The sequence below is a fragment of the Cutaneotrichosporon cavernicola genome (genome assembly GCF_030864355.1).
Source record: "Cutaneotrichosporon cavernicola HIS019 DNA, chromosome: 1".
Taxonomy (NCBI): Eukaryota; Fungi; Basidiomycota; class Tremellomycetes; order Trichosporonales; family Trichosporonaceae; genus Cutaneotrichosporon; species Cutaneotrichosporon cavernicola.
This window is the reverse complement of record NC_083393.1, coordinates 3,320,777-3,335,436: the sequence shown is the minus strand read 5'-3', so window position 1 is coordinate 3,335,436 and position 14,660 is coordinate 3,320,777. Positions and strand designations below refer to the sequence as shown.

The following is a 14,660-nucleotide window of genomic DNA, read 5'->3' as shown; positions in this document are numbered from 1 at the left end:
TGCCACAATGTCACTTTCACATCACCTGCTGAGCTTAGTGATCATCCACCTTCCTCGGCCCAGAACTTGACCGACCCTTGGTCCAGTTGCGGTTGCACGGGTAATGTGATGTCATTCTCCGCTCTCCTCGGTTTTACCGTATTGCCTAATTCCGGCACTTGTGTGCCGACTTCCGCCTCCCTCCGTTCACCGTTCGCCATGCATCGGTGGATGCTGAGCCAACTGATTGGGTGAGGTGTGTTACAGTCGCGAGGACACCTTTTAAGTGTCGCAACGTTGGCGCCGGAAATCAGCCATAATCCTGTCCAATCCCTCCGCTCCTCAAGTTGCGCCACTCGCACAGATGCATGGGTACAACAGATGGAATGCAGGACACGCTATACTCATGTTCGAACGTTCCAAAGTCACTCGCGCTTGAGAGCGTTCTTGGCGTCGGTGGTTGCGCCAACCCGCGCGTCCTTCAGCTCGCGTTGCTCCTCATCTCCCCGCCCCTGTTCCTCCCATAGCGCTTTGCGCTCGCTCATTACCGCTTCGCCCCACTTGCGCACACTGGGATGCTCGAGGTGTGCTGAGGTCAGCACTGATAGACGACAACCCACTAATGGCGCTGCGGAAGAACGGGTGCAGTGTGTCGATGCCCTGTGCTGTCCGTCAGCTAGCTGACAAGGTATAAGCTCACATCGCTCGTACTCGACGCCCTGGAGGACCAGCTCAAGGCGGTCGAGGTCCTTGACGAGCTTGGACTCTGGCGTCTCGCGCGCCTCGTACTCCTCCCAGAGTGAGCGGAAGCGTACGCGCGCCTCTGCGTTTCCCTCGCCGCCCAACATCTCGTTCAGGAACGAGTCCATCGCCTTGGCCTCGAGATCAGCCTTGACGTGACCTGGTACCTTCTCGAGAGGCGTAAAGTCGCCGACACTGAGGTCAGCTGGAGCACAACGAGAGGAGCTCACTAGGCCTCAGCGAGGTCGTGCACCAGAGCCATCTATCGTCAGCGGACGCACATAACAGGAAAGCTGGATAAACGCACCATGACACAACGTGGAATATCGAGTGGCCGCTCGGCAGTCGACGGGATCATCATCGCCATAAGCGCCATGCGACACATGTGGTCCGAGATGCTGCGGTCAGTCAGTCACGGGCAGTCACCGACCTCTCCGGCTGTTTCACCTGCCGTCAGCTGCCTTCAAGAACGAAGCTCACCCCTTCCCGAACCCAGCCAGCACGTTTCTCGAGCTGGTGTCAGATACGCTACGGCCACACTCAACCTTGAGCTTCTCAAGCATGTGGAGGAAGGCGAGGGTGTCGACCGCCTCGTTCCCTGTCGATCTTGGTTAGTACCGTCCAGCAAGCACCCTACTTGTACAGCTCATCGAGCACCTTGCCACCAGCCCCAAGGACTTTGGGCTCGGGCTTGGAGGCGTCTTCAGAGACCTTGGTGGTCATCGCGAGAGAGTGTCGATGCCTGGTGTCAGTTGCCGCAGATTCCAGAGCTCACCTCAAGCTGCAAGGACGTAACAAGCGGCGGGAAAGGATCGAGCGAAACGTCTTGAGAGCAGTCTACGCGACTGATCAAAGTTACAGGAGCTATAGGGGTGCAAGATGCGTACGTTGGCACTCAGAGGTTGTTTACACCTCCACTTGACTCCCTGGGTGAAGATTAGAGAGGGGGCGGGGGTGTAAACGTAATTTTTTGATACTGCCGCGTGGTATTATGCCTGGTTTCGGGGGTGCTGTCATGTCCGCCAATGTTGTTGTGACCAGGGGACATTGGATATGAGATATGTATGGGCATGTGGTTCAACCATCACTCACCACACCATCACTCACATCGGATCAAACTCCTTGATTCTTGTTCTTGCTTCTTCTTCATCACTCTCCTCATCTATCTATATTCCTAACTCACCGCATTACTACCTTCCTCGCCGATCGCTCCCTCCTTGAGGATGTGTACATCCCTTGATCCCTCCCACCATTGACAGAACGGACTCGGCCTAGTCCATTCTCGTCATGGCTTCCCCAAGCGCGCGGCCCATAGGGTGAGTTGGCTGCCAGCCATCTCCCAACAGCTTCTTCCCCCGCCGCCCTCCTCGTCATGTGGACGCATAGCTTACACAACGCAGCCTGTCTAGATCTAGAAAACCGAAATCAACTCCTTCCTCCACGGCCATGTCGCTCGAAGACGAGACCCAGCAGCCACCAGTTGCGGGTTCGTCACAGGGAGCCGACCCTACCTCAAGTGCTGCTATCATGCAGCAGCTCCAGCAACAGTACGCTTCAAGCGCTGCGACAGGGCCCACCGCTGCCACCAACCAACACATTATTGCACCGTCCTCTGACCCGCCGTTCGCTGCACCATCGTCGGATGTCACTCAGGGCCATGAGTCCGACAGCAGCATCGCATGGGAAAGCAATCCAGCGGGTCTTCCTCCACATGGCTCCTTACACCGCTCCTCACTCGACCAGATCGTCGAAGAGCTACCGCCGCACCAGCCCTTGCCCCAACCCGAGTTCCCCTCACCCCAGGCGCAGCCTGCGTCCGGCAAGTCGTCGAATCTCACCGACCTCGTATCACAGACGACAGAGTTTGTGAGCGAGTCCCAAAGAGACCAAATCGACTCTGCCGAAAGCGAAATGAGCGATATGGCGGAAGGCAACGACGCGTCGAATGTGTCCACCCCATCAACATCGGATCCCGAGGTGGTGAGCGCCCCGGCCGGTCGCACCTTGGCCCATTCCTCTGGGGTTCCCATGCGTCCCATCACCCAGTCTGTTCCAGGTGTCACAACATCACCCTTACGCACATATATTTCTCCATCCCAGCACGCAAAAAAGTTCTCCACCCCCACCAAGAGCTCCAAAGGGCCCTTCGCCTCGCCAATCAAGCGACCGAACGCCTCTACATTATTCCCGAAGGTCGACAGCCCTTCGACGAACAAGTTCGGCGGGCCGTCGAAGTCTACCAGACTGGCTACACAACCAACTCGCCTCACAGGCCCCACTTTTAGCCGGACACGTTCGGCTCAGGAGGGCTCACCTTCCCCAGGTGAAAGCAGTGACTTCGCTGGGGACATGCTGCCCACACGCGTTCTCAACCCTCGGGAGCGATTTGATGCGACGACGGAGGCAGCGCCTCTGTCTCCGACTAAGGCCAGTGGCTTGACCCTTTCGAGTCAAGCTTCGAGTCAAGCTTCACCAACCCGCTCAGCTCCGCGTTGGGAGAGCTCGCCAACTCAACGTGAGTCAGCTGGCTTCGCCGGCGAGCCCACCTCCCTCAACGAGGACGACGACTTCAACGAGGAGAACGTGGTCAACAACAAGAATGAGTTCAGCAACGAACACGAGGAGAATGAGGAAGACGAACTCGACTCCAGATTCAACGCGAACAGCCAGGACGAGCATCGATCCCCGGCCCACAACCACATTGCAGGCGCGACTCCCCGCCGTCTCTTCCAACCCAGCGATACGCGGGCAGTCTCTGCGAACTCTGGGCTGCCTTCCACTCCTACGAGGTGCCCTGCTGCAGGGCCAGGTACGGAGAGCCAAACTCTGCTTAACACGGTCAGGCCTCAATGTAGCCAGACCCAGCTCAACTCGGACAACCCGCCACCGTCCTCACCAATTCCCCGGGGCCACTTCGCAAGTCTCGATGCTCGCTCAGCTGCCGCACCTGAGTCGCCAGGGCTCTGGAGACAGACTATGCGAGAAGATGAGGACAGTGTTATCCCAAGACCGACGTCTCCTCCTCAAGAGTCGTTCGTGGCAACACAAGTGAGGTCGCTTCACCACGCCACGTCATCCCCTTTCAAGCAGCTCCTTCCTCCCTTTCCGTCATCTCCAGCAAAGATGGTGCAACCTGGACACGACGTCGCGGTGGACCACCACAACACTAGAAGAACAGCTCCCCCGTCCGACGCGGAGCTCGAGCCAACCTTTGTGGAGGCGGCTAGTCACACATCTGCTGGGTCACTAGGGGCGGCCCAAGCCACAGCGAGTGACCCTACACCCCCGCGACTCTTCCCGTCAAGTATCGAGAGTTACACCCCACCCGAACTGACGGCGGCCAGCGCGCCGGGGCTCCCAACTTCTTCCCCACATCCGCCGGCCGACGAACGTATGGTGGACGTTCAAGAAGAGGAAGTAACGCCGACCAGGAAGCAGCGGCTGTCCCAAAACGAGTCAGACGAGAGACTCTTCCGGGCCCCGCGGCCCCGTAATAGCCCAAATAAATACGGCAGGCGACACAATCGCACTTCACACATCCCCTCGACTCGAGGTGGTATGCCCCAGCAGCCGCCAGCTACCGATGACGGATCGACCACCGATAACGCGCCGTCAACTGCGGAGGATAGCCTGCACGTGTCCCAACCGGGGCCGTCTTGCGGCCCTCAGGAACATTTAAGACCCTCTTCGACACTGTCCCAAACGTCCTCAAGCAGTTCAGACCCAGACGACCCAGAGGACGAGACGTTCCGCGACTCTGACAGGCCTGAGCCGTCGTCGGACCCTGAGCTGGGCCAAGTGGAGCCGCGTTCTCTTGCAGAACCGCCTTCTCCAGTGGTGGCCACCAGGCGGACGTCCACCGGCAAAAGCAAGGCCGCGGCTGTGCCAAGGGGACGCGCGACTTCGCGAGCCAGGAGCCGCCCTTTGCGGCAGAAGCGCAAGGCGCGCTCTTCCTCCCCCGAGTTTTCTGATTCGAGCAGCTCCGCGCCAGAAGATGACAAGGACTTTTCTTACCGCCCGACCGAGATTGGGCGCGCCAAGGCAATGGCTGAAGCTACGGCTGAGCGCACCAGGAAGGCGTCTACCAGCTTGCCTGAGCCTACTCCTGACCAGACGGCCAAGGGGAAAGGCAAGAGGGCTGCCGCCACGCCTCCCTCTCCCAGGCCAGGCAAACGGTCCAAGGCTGCCACTTCTGCAGAGACGTCCTCTACCGCCAAGGCGAAATCCACGAAGAGGTCCAGGACCGCGGCCATATCTGGGGCAGCGAGATCTTCGCGTTCAACGACGTCGTCGTCGCGGACGAGAGACCCAAGCGTTGCTGACACGGCGGCTCAGGAGAACCCGCCCCTGCGAGTCCTCGCACAGTGGAAGAAAGGTGACTACCACGCCGGCACAGTTACATCCCGCAACGCAGGAGGCTACCATGTCGATTTTGATGACGGCGATGAGGTATGGGTCGGCCTCGAGCAGATGCGGCTACTCGAACTGCGACCCGGTGAACCTGTTTGCGAGGGCACACCAGGACACATCTACCACGTCGCAGAGCACTACAAGGGCGTCGGCCATGTTCAGGTTGTCAACGGCCACAGCAAGGTGCGCAGGATCCCTGTCAAGCATCTCCTCGTCCTCGGGCTGGAGATTGTGCGCCGCTTTTCGGACCGGTGTGTCACTCGCGCGGAGGTGGACAAGCACTTCCCTGAAAGCGTCGACGTGTTTGCGACCAAAGTCTTCATTGTGACGAGCTCGGAAGAGAAGGAGAAGGACGCGGTTATCAAGAAGATCCAACAGAACGGCGGCACCGTTACGAACAACTGGATCGATATCTTCGACATTACCGACGAGGCCCACACGATCAACACACAGGGCAAAGCTCCTTTCCTCGTGTCTCTCGGTTCCAAGCGCGTCGTGTCGTCCAAGCTCATGTCGTCGCTTGCCGCTGGCGTGCCGGTATTGTCACCTCGGTACGTCGAGGACGCCCTTAAGGGACTAGTCGATTGGAAGGCGTATCTTATCTCGCCCGGCGAGTCGGCGTTGCTGCGAGAACCCGCGGTCCAGGTGGTAGACCCAGCGTGGGGTTCAACGTCGTGGACACCGGCCGAAGCGCAGGCGGCACGTCAGCCACTCGCGGGCACCAGTGTTCTGTGGGTCCCCGCTGGTGCGCGCTGGAAGGGTCATAACGAAATCAACACACTCGTGCCGTTCTGCTTGCGTGCGATGGGTGCAAGTATAACGGTGGCGGCGTCTCTGCCGGCCGACTTGACCGCCGTGGAGCAGGAGCTGGTCGCAGTCGAGGATCGGGATGGGCGCAAGCTCACGAAACAGCAACGGCTCTGCGGAAAGCTTGTGAATGTGGGGTGGCTCAAGGCGGTTCTTATTGCGGGTGCACGCCTCCCGCCGAGCGTTATCCGCAACTAGGACCAAAGGCGTAGTAGCATCCATAGTATTTGTTTGTTTGTTTGTAAAACCTTGTATCATTACTGAATAATGAATGTGATTATAATCTTGCGAGAACATGGTGCGCTGGGTGAATGTTGATTTGAAGAAGCAGCATTATTAATGTTTCTCAAGGGAGTCACGTGCAGGCTTATCATTCAGGGTTGTTCCTTACCAGTTTGCTACCCGTGCAACCCGTTTGGGGTAACCTGTTCTCATGATAAACGTAATCTTGGCAGTGGTTGGTAACCCAGATGCAGTCATAACAAAGTCTGGCCAGACGAGTATCCTGCGACACTTGCCAACTGAAAGAATACATAATCTAAGCGACAACAGTTACTAGACGTTGGCATTGAACTCTTCCCACTGATACATGATACAGTATACAGTATGAGCGCGAGCGCATCGACCCCGCCAGCACAGGCAGCCCATCTCAACACATCCCCCACGACCCCAATGGCCAGCGCCTCCTCCGCCGCAGGAACGACTTTGACACCAGAGAAGCCTAGAGTCGCCGCTCCTGGTGCAGACAAGTACGGCGAGCTGGCCAACAACATCGTACTGCTCCCGCCGTCCGCTCCAGCCGGCCAGGCCAAAACCGTACGCGATATATTGCTCTTGCCCCCAGTCGTTCGACAATGGTTTGAGAATGTGAGTGGGGACAAGTTCGAGTTCTCTCGCCAGTTGTGGAGGCTGGAAGAGGCTGGGGACAGAGTCTGGGAGGGAGCAGAGCCGAGAGATCGCTGACGATCAGGGGACACTGCATCGCGAAGCGGCGCCGCATATGCCAGCACGAACGGAAACGTTCTTTGACCTAATCTTTATCGGTCTGATCAATCGGCTAGGTGAGTACTCGGCCATGGAAGCAGCTACCACTCAGGCCACCTGAATGCAGCTCGAGTTCAAGATAACTGACACGCAGCGACCGCCATCATCGACAAGCCCGGAGGCGACGCGGTAGCGCGTTTCGTCTTGACCTTCTACCCCGCCTGGGCAGTATGGTCCGAGGCGAGACGATACGGCAACGTCTCTGGCACGGATGACCTGTTGCACCGCTCATGGGTCCTTATAGCCATGTTCGGTATGGTGGGATACATTGGCAATGCGTCGGCCATCCCGCTCTATGCTGCCAACGCTGCCGAACACGACTTCTCCTCCTCGACCGTACGTGCTGCCACGGCGTTCTGGCTCGTCCTCCGCCTCATCCATGCGTGCATACTTGCCGCGCAGTCGTGGAGGATGCCCAAGATGCGCCTGGGGATGGCTATGTGGAGCAGCCAAATCTTGCTCCCCATGTTTGTCTATGTGTCGCTTTGCTGGGTGACTTCGCAGAAGGTGCAGATCGCCATCGCGGCTGTGGGCATGACGCTCGACCAGCTCCCACTCGACAAACTCCTCTATGGTTTTGTGTCTCGCCTTGTCGTCAAGCACAGGACGGACTCGCCCGCGAACTCGACTGCGACTGTTGCACACGACGAGGCGGGAGATGGAGAATGGAGCCACGAGAAAGAGTTGTCCCCGAAGCTAGGCCGGTTCGACTCCCCACCGCCAGGCATATGCCTCCCCGCCATCAATATTGAGCACGCGGTACTCCGGATGGGCGGTTTCCTCGGTCTGATTGTGAGCACATAGCGGGTAAAGCTGACAACAGATGGGTACGACTATTGTTGGGCTGGTATACACAGCCACCGAAGGGCAAGTCGGCGCATCCTATCGATGGGGCAAGGCCTGTCTCGGTCTCATGGTCGCATTCGGCGTCAACCTAATCTACGGCATGCCAATGGAACGGGTCAACAAGTTCCAGCACGCCCTCCGCCGTAGCTGGTGGACCGCCCACCTCTTCCTGTGGCTCCACTGGCCGCTCTGCGCCTCTGCGATCATCATGAACGCGGCCGCAGGTCGTCTGGCGAACCTGGAAACTGTGCCTCCCCCTTTGGTATGGTACTGGGGTTGTGGGCTGGGCTTTACGCTCTTTTTCATGTCCCTCATCGCGTCACTGCACAAGGACTTGCGGAGTTGGCGGGCGAGCCGATTGCCCCGCGCAGTACGCCTGGGGATTGCGTTTGGGTGCGCGTTAGCTCTCATTCTCTCACCGCTTGCTGCGAACAAGGTCTCGCCAATGGGATGGCTGGGGATTGGAGCGGCACTCGTATGGGTTGTGGTGCTCACGGAAGCGTTTGGGGCCCTGCATAGGTCCAAGGGCGAGGATGGACCCCACTCAGCTTGAGTGGTGATATATAACTAGTGTACAATAGTGCATGGACGTGTACCGCATAGCCTTGAGCAGTTGCCGGGGTGTGTGACCCCGCGGGGATGGCCGACATTGCAGCAGAGCAGAGCAGAGCAGAGCAGAGCAGAGCAGAGCAGAGCAGAGCAGAGCAGAGCAGAGAAGTGCAGCCGTGAAGCAGCCGTGTCGGACGAGGACGGGAGTGGCTCAAGACCATGCAAATGGAGCGCTCTCTCGCCCTCTCTCGCCCATCATTATCAACTCGAGATCAACAGCAGTGCATGACATGTCCGTTTGTACAAGCGAGCCAGAGTAAACATGGATGCACAGACAGAAGTGGATGTGCCGGCCCCAAGATGCCCGGAGACCGCGGGCCGCGTTTCGGACGAGAACGGGATAGGGGTTAGGGTTGTATTAGCGTTGGTTTGAAACTGGACTAATAGTGGGCTGGCCCTTGACGAAGGGTGACGAGGGGTGCCGAGGGGTGCCGGGTATTCCGTTTGCAGCTGACGTGGGCAAAACGTGGGCAAAACTCACCGCCATTAGCTTTCGCAGCTTGGGGATTGGCCCGAACTCCATCATCGTCGCATTCCATCAACCAACCCATCTTCCTATTCTTCTCCACTTGTTCTTCATCTTGACCTTTTACCTTTCACCTCGCGCCTCGATGATCCGCCCAGGCATGTCTCTGGCACTCGGCGCGCGGCGCCCAGTCGCTCGCGCCCTATCACTCGCGCCCCGCATGGCGGTGCCATCACGGATGTCGAGCGCGGTTGCGGCCATCTCCAAGTCGTCTTCTGCGTCGCACCCCACCTCTTGCCTCCCCAACACCTCTCTCACATCCCCCATCGCGCCCAACACCACCACCACCACCACCGCCACCGCCGCCACCGCGTCAACCCACCCACCCATTACCGTACCGGGCGCCACGGTCGTCGGCCGAAAACTCCCCTCCAAACTCGCCGCCTATGCGCCTACCCTCGCCCGCCTGTCGGCGCGCACCGGCGTCCCCCTCCCCTCCCTCCTCGCCTCGTTCTTGGTCCTCCACGAACTGACTGCCCTCGTCCCTCTCGTCCTCCTCTTCTATTTGTTTTCCGCCCTTGGAGCAGGCGCATCGTTCCTCAATTACCTGCACGACATGGCCAAGAAGACTACGGGCGAAGATGTCGCCGGTCCATGGGCTAGTATGGCCCACGTTGCTCGGGAATGGTACGATGAAGGCTCGGCGAGGGTTGAGCGCGTCGGGAGGCGGTATGGCTTGTTTGGCTTTGAGAAGGGGAGTGAGGTTGCTGGACTTGGGCGGGAGGCGGCTGGGACCGTTGCCGATGCCGTGGCTGCTTATGTTGTCGTCAAGGTTGGTTTCAATAAGAGATGGTGCTAACCCTAGGCCCTCATGCCCCTCCGTGTTGCTGTGAGCGTTGGCGCTGCGCCTGGGTTTGCGCGTATCGTCTTCCGGCCCATGCAGCGCCTCGTTGCGCGGTTGCGCACGCCGCGGATGCGTGCTGCGCGCGTCAAGGCCGTAGAGAAGTAGAGCAGCTAGAGCGCTAGCGAGGAGCAGAGATCAGCAGCGGATTGTATGTATGCATCACTACTATCTTTTTTAACAGGTCTTGCCGCGTAATCTGCTGCCGAACGTCTACAGACCGTGAAGAAAGTCAATGTCCTCGAGCGCGTCGTACCCGTGCACCTTTGCGTACTCGGACGCCGACTGACACCCGAGCTTGGCTAAGAGGGTCTTGCGCTCCTCCGAGTCACTTTCACTGACCATGCATTTGACTGCGTACGTGAACTCGTCCTGGATCATGTCGGCGGTCACGGTTTCCGACGATGAACTGGACGACCTGGACGCATCGGACGCCCGCAGAGTCACAGGGACGCGCTCGTACCCGACGAGGAGCAACGTGTAGTCCAACCGCTCAAGCTGCCGCATGGCCTCGACGATGACGCAGCTCAGGAAACGGATGCCAGAGTTGGCTTGCGCCTTCGCCCCACCAGCGCTTGGCAGAGTTGTGCGAGTGGGGACGAGGAAGACCTCGTAAGTGATCTTGCCCTTGGTAGGGAGAGTGGAGGAGGAGCGAACCTCGGGAAGAACCTCGGGAAGATAGGCACTCGAGGGGTCGAAGAGGATGACCATGCGGACCGACCGGCAGGTTGGGCGGGGCAGAAGCACCGGGCGGCCGCCAGCCAGATGCAGGTCCAAGACGTACACTGTTGTTCGAGCTTTCCTCGCAGTCTCACGCCACCTGTCAACCAGACAGAGCGGGGGACAGAAAATCCGGACGTAGTCGAGTTCGGGGAGAACGACGGGTTCGACTTGCTGCACTCCTTGGCTGTGCTGCCGGCGTCCGGGGTACCCATATAGATCTGCCGACTGGACGTGCGCAATTAGCTCTGGGCGCTTTGAGAGGATGATGTTGGCGTCGCGGCAACGAATGGGGGCGTCTATCTTGAGGACAATGTTACGCGCGAAGCGCGGGTCGACTACGTTCCTCAGGCCGCGACATGAGGCACGCAGAGCGAGGAGGGTTGGGATGTCGGAGACGGTGCGGGCGATTCGGTCTACAATGTGCGGGTAGTGGAGGTAGTCGATCATCCTGGCCGTTTCTAGGTGGGGTGGGTAGAGTGGGTGGAGGCGGTAGAGGGTGGCGTGGGTGAGACTTTATATGGTCTGCAAGAGTGACCAGGTGTTTGAGGCTGTGGACCACAGAGGCAACCGGTTGGACAGCGACGACTGGGGAAGGGGGCGAGGAAGAGTGGGTTGCAAAAATGGCGTAGAGCCAGATGTTGGGTGTCGGGTCACAGGCGAGGCACGCTGGCTGGTTGGGAGACGACGAGAGACAATGCGGACAAAGGATGGTGTGAAGATGAGTTTCAAAGTAAAAGCAATGGCCGCCCACGGGATTTAGTGCAACATAAAGTGGACTCGATGCTTGACCTTGCTCACGATGTAAGAGCCCGCTCGTTCTCATAAAGCTGTCCAGAGTGCTTAATTGGGTGCATACAGTAGTCTTTCGCACACATGTAACATGACTGTTCATACGCCTTGCCATCATTAGCTTCAATCCCATGCTGTATGCCTCGAGGGCTCTTGTGCTCCGGGAACGACTGTCGTGGATAGATAGTATTCACCGATAGTCGGGTTGCTCGAGACCGGCGGGAGATAGATGTAGTTTCAATGTTGCCGCATTGACTTGGTGACAAGGTGATACATGGGTGGCAAGTATGATGTAATAGCGAACACCTATAATATCACGTGACTGTAACGAGTCGTCGTTCGTGAGGAACGACCCAGCGTCAGCGAGTAGTTGAGATGTACAGTGGTATACGGTATGCCACTACAAAAGTGGAGGCAAGGTGGAGGTCCTCAATCTCAATCTCACCACCACCCACCCCACCTTGCACATGCGCGTAATCCTCTTCCGAACCCCTGCAGAGGGGGACACCTACGTCCCGGCCCTCGCAGCTGCGGGATACTCTGCCATTTCGATCCCCGCATTGAGCGATACACTCCTCCCCACTGAGCTTGAGGGGATCATCCGCGCCGGTGGGGCGGAATGGGAGGCGGCGATTATCACCTCGCGACGCGCGGCTGAGGCGTGGGTCCTGGCTGCGAAGGATTATCGCACGGGAGGATTGGGTACTGAAGGAGGTGAGTGTCCCATCCCATATTGACCCCACCCGCTCACACCAGACTGGTCTTCTGTCCCCGTCTGGTCCCCCGGTCCGGCAGTCCAGAGCGTCTTCACGCGCTCCAACGTGCCGACACACCTCCTCCCACGGCCAGCCCCAACAGCAGTGAGCGCGGCAGCACTGGCGCCGCTCATTCTCGCCTCTCCTCCGCGCACACTCTCACGCAATAGGTCGGAGGAGAAGGGAGGGCCCGATCGAGATGGAGGGGAAGAAAGAGAGAGATACAAACCATACCTCATCCTAACAGGCGACAAGACCCTCCCCCTCCTCACCGAAGCTCTCCGTGGTGCGGGTCGAGTGGTGGAGCGGGTGAAAGTGTACGAGACGAGAGAGGATCTCGATTTGGGAAGGGCCATCCGCAACTTGAGGGGGCTGGACGAACAAGATACTTGGATCGCCCTCTTCTCCCCCTCCTCTGCTTCATTCGTCCTTCCACATTTCGAGGCAGCCGGATATGCCCTCAAGAAAGAGGGGAGGATCCGCCTCCTCGCCATCGGGGAGACGACCGAGTCTGCATTGCGCGCCGGGGGTTGGCGCGTCGATGCGGTCGCCAAGACGCCGGATGCGCCGGGGCTGGTGGCCGCTATTGTTGAGGCGGATCGGGGGCACGGCAAGTAGAAGATAGAGCATAGATGTTATTCTCCACGACCTGGGCTGGGAACGCTTGCAGATGGATCCCCTAACCCCGCCGGTTACTGATCTACAAGCTGTATGTCGACCGACGCGCCGTATTCACCCCTCAAGGACAACTCGCCGCCGCTTCACGACGGCTAGTTTGCATCAGGTCATAAGTGCATCACACAAACTGGTATCCCGCGCCGGGTGTCTCGAATAGTTACTAGAATACGTTTTCCGCGGCCCGAACGATTAAACCGCGCTCTCTGCGCTCCTCTCACAAAGCACCCTAGGCGACACCCGGGGTCGGGGTCTGCTGGGCCTGGCGCGCCGACGACTCCTTGAGCGCGAGCAGCTGCTTGGAGCGGAACGTCTCGTAGTGGATCTGGCTGGTCGTCTCAATGAGGTCCTGGAGGTGGGTGCGGGTGAGGAAGTTGCGGAGGTAGACAAACTCGCAGTGGTTCTCGTCCTCGACGTTGACGACACCCCAGCGGTGCATGCGCCCGCGGACCGGCTTGCCGTCAACGACAACGTTGCGCTCGCTGCCAACAACAGCAAAGGGGAGCATGTCGCGCACGCGCTCGTTGAGCTCGAGCTCCTCGGGGTCCAGCTCGTCTCCGTCGAACGGGTACAGGCGGATCTGGTGGTACTGGAGCTCAGCCATGATGCGCTGCTTGAAGATAGCACGCTCCTCGAGCGTGAGCGAGTCCGACTTGGCAATGACCGGGACGACGTTGACAATCTCAGACAGCTTCTGCAGGACAGTGATGTCGATCTGCCATCAGCTTTGTTGACGCAGGAAAATGGTGAGCAGGACTCACGGGCTTGAGAGTGTGGCCCGTGGGCGAGATGAAGAAGACGCAGCAGTGAATACGCGTGTCGGGGATGAAGCGCTCGCGCATCGCCGTAAGCTCCTTCCGGAGGTAAGCCGAGTGCTGGTCCTTGATGTACTTGATGATTGGCTCCCAGCAGTTGTCATTGTTGACGAGGTCGCCGTAACCGGGCGTGTCGATAATGTTGAGCTTGAGGCGAACACCGTTCTCAACGATGGCTGTGGTGAGCCGTGCCGTCGCAAACGCTTGGACCGCCGGCCAAGCCCAAGCCCAAGCCCAAGGCGTGTCGGACTTGCAACTCTTGCTCTACTCACCCTGGCTCTTGACGTGGATCTCGGTGGTGGAGCGCGCACCGATGTCAGGCTCGGTACGGCCCTTTGAGTCAACGAGGTGCGACGCGAAGAGCGTGTTCACGAGGGTCGACTTGCCGAGACCCGTTTGGCCTGTGGTCAGCTTCCTCCATCCTCTATTCTCCATTCTTCCCCCTTTCCTGTTCTTGCTCTAGTTCCTCCTCCTCTTTTTGGTACGCACCAACGACCATGACGTTGAACTGGAAGCCACGCTTCAGGAGCTTGTGCTCGATCTGGCGCGTGATGGCTGGGTGTGAGTAAAGCTTTGGCTGGCATCGCAGACAGATACGCACAGTCAAAACCGACATAGGAGGCGGCGACAATGTCGTCGGCGGGGCCGTGGACGGGAGCGGGAGCAGCGGCGGCGGCCATGGTGTGATAGTGGAGTGGGAGTGGGAGGTGGAGATGGAGATGGGGATGGAGATGATGAGCGCGACGAGGACGAGGGGAGCGCAAGGCAAGGAGTGTCTAGCCTAACGTTGCGTTGCGTGGAGGGGAACGGGGGGGGGAGGAGGGGGAGGGGGAGGGAACTTGTCAGGGACTTGGGTGAACGGGGACGCGCCTCGCCAGAACAAGTAGTGTGGGACGTGTGGGTGTGTGCCTCAAACCAAGGGGTTCAGGGTAAAAGCCAATACGGTACAGAGCAACCACGCGACAGCTCGACAGACGGCTTGGACGAGTGGGATTAATCCTTGTCATTAATGGGTTCAAGATAATGCAAAGGTTGATGTAAGACTAAGAGCGCGTCTGGTGGTGCTGGTGGCGTCAAGGTGGAGGCCGGACAGCAATCTC

At 58.9% G+C, this 14,660-nt stretch overlaps 7 protein-coding genes across 7 annotated transcripts; 4 read left to right on the top strand and 3 right to left on the bottom strand.

Annotated features, from left to right (window-relative positions):
* Positions 1–404: 404 nt before the first annotated feature.
* Positions 405–1,443, bottom strand: CcaverHIS019_0112400 (uncharacterized protein; the record flags this gene model as incomplete). Its single annotated transcript, XM_060596835.1, has 7 exons — positions 405–568; positions 600–644; positions 680–915; positions 951–982; positions 1,028–1,118; positions 1,201–1,326; positions 1,358–1,443. The coding sequence occupies 7 exons, from the start codon at positions 1,441–1,443 to the stop codon at positions 405–407; spliced, it is 780 nt and encodes a 259-aa protein (XP_060453788.1).
* Positions 1,444–2,007: 564 nt separating this feature from the next.
* Positions 2,008–6,135, top strand: CcaverHIS019_0112390 (uncharacterized protein; the record flags this gene model as incomplete). Its single annotated transcript, XM_060596833.1, has 2 exons — positions 2,008–2,036; positions 2,121–6,135. The coding sequence occupies 2 exons, from the start codon at positions 2,008–2,010 to the stop codon at positions 6,133–6,135; spliced, it is 4,044 nt and encodes a 1,347-aa protein (XP_060453787.1).
* A 474-nt stretch (positions 6,136–6,609) lies between these two features.
* On the top strand, positions 6,610–8,380 carry CcaverHIS019_0112380 (uncharacterized protein; the record flags this gene model as incomplete). The annotated part of the gene is made up of 4 exons (XM_060596832.1): positions 6,610–6,753; positions 6,908–6,998; positions 7,076–7,773; positions 7,805–8,380. 4 exons carry the CDS (start codon positions 6,610–6,612, stop codon positions 8,378–8,380), a joined length of 1,509 nt encoding a protein of 502 aa, XP_060453786.1.
* Positions 8,381–9,122: 742 nt separating this feature from the next.
* On the top strand, positions 9,123–9,911 carry CcaverHIS019_0112370 (uncharacterized protein; the record flags this gene model as incomplete). The annotated part of the gene is made up of 2 exons (XM_060596831.1): positions 9,123–9,734; positions 9,768–9,911. The coding sequence occupies 2 exons, from the start codon at positions 9,123–9,125 to the stop codon at positions 9,909–9,911; spliced, it is 756 nt and encodes a 251-aa protein (XP_060453785.1).
* Positions 9,912–10,016: 105 nt separating this feature from the next.
* Positions 10,017–10,973, bottom strand: CcaverHIS019_0112360 (uncharacterized protein; the record flags this gene model as incomplete). The annotated part of the gene is made up of 1 exon (XM_060596830.1): positions 10,017–10,973. One exon carries the CDS (start codon positions 10,971–10,973, stop codon positions 10,017–10,019), a length of 957 nt encoding a protein of 318 aa, XP_060453784.1.
* Positions 10,974–11,782: 809 nt separating this feature from the next.
* Positions 11,783–12,688, top strand: HEM4 (uncharacterized protein; the record flags this gene model as incomplete). The annotated part of the gene is made up of 2 exons (XM_060596829.1): positions 11,783–12,029; positions 12,072–12,688. The coding sequence occupies 2 exons, from the start codon at positions 11,783–11,785 to the stop codon at positions 12,686–12,688; spliced, it is 864 nt and encodes a 287-aa protein (XP_060453783.1).
* Positions 12,689–12,974: 286 nt separating this feature from the next.
* CDC10 (uncharacterized protein) lies at positions 12,975–14,240 on the bottom strand (the record flags this gene model as incomplete). Its single annotated transcript, XM_060596828.1, has 5 exons — positions 12,975–13,460; positions 13,507–13,736; positions 13,833–13,961; positions 14,050–14,115; positions 14,162–14,240. 5 exons carry the CDS (start codon positions 14,238–14,240, stop codon positions 12,975–12,977), a joined length of 990 nt encoding a protein of 329 aa, XP_060453782.1.
* Positions 14,241–14,660: the final 420 nt, after the last annotated feature.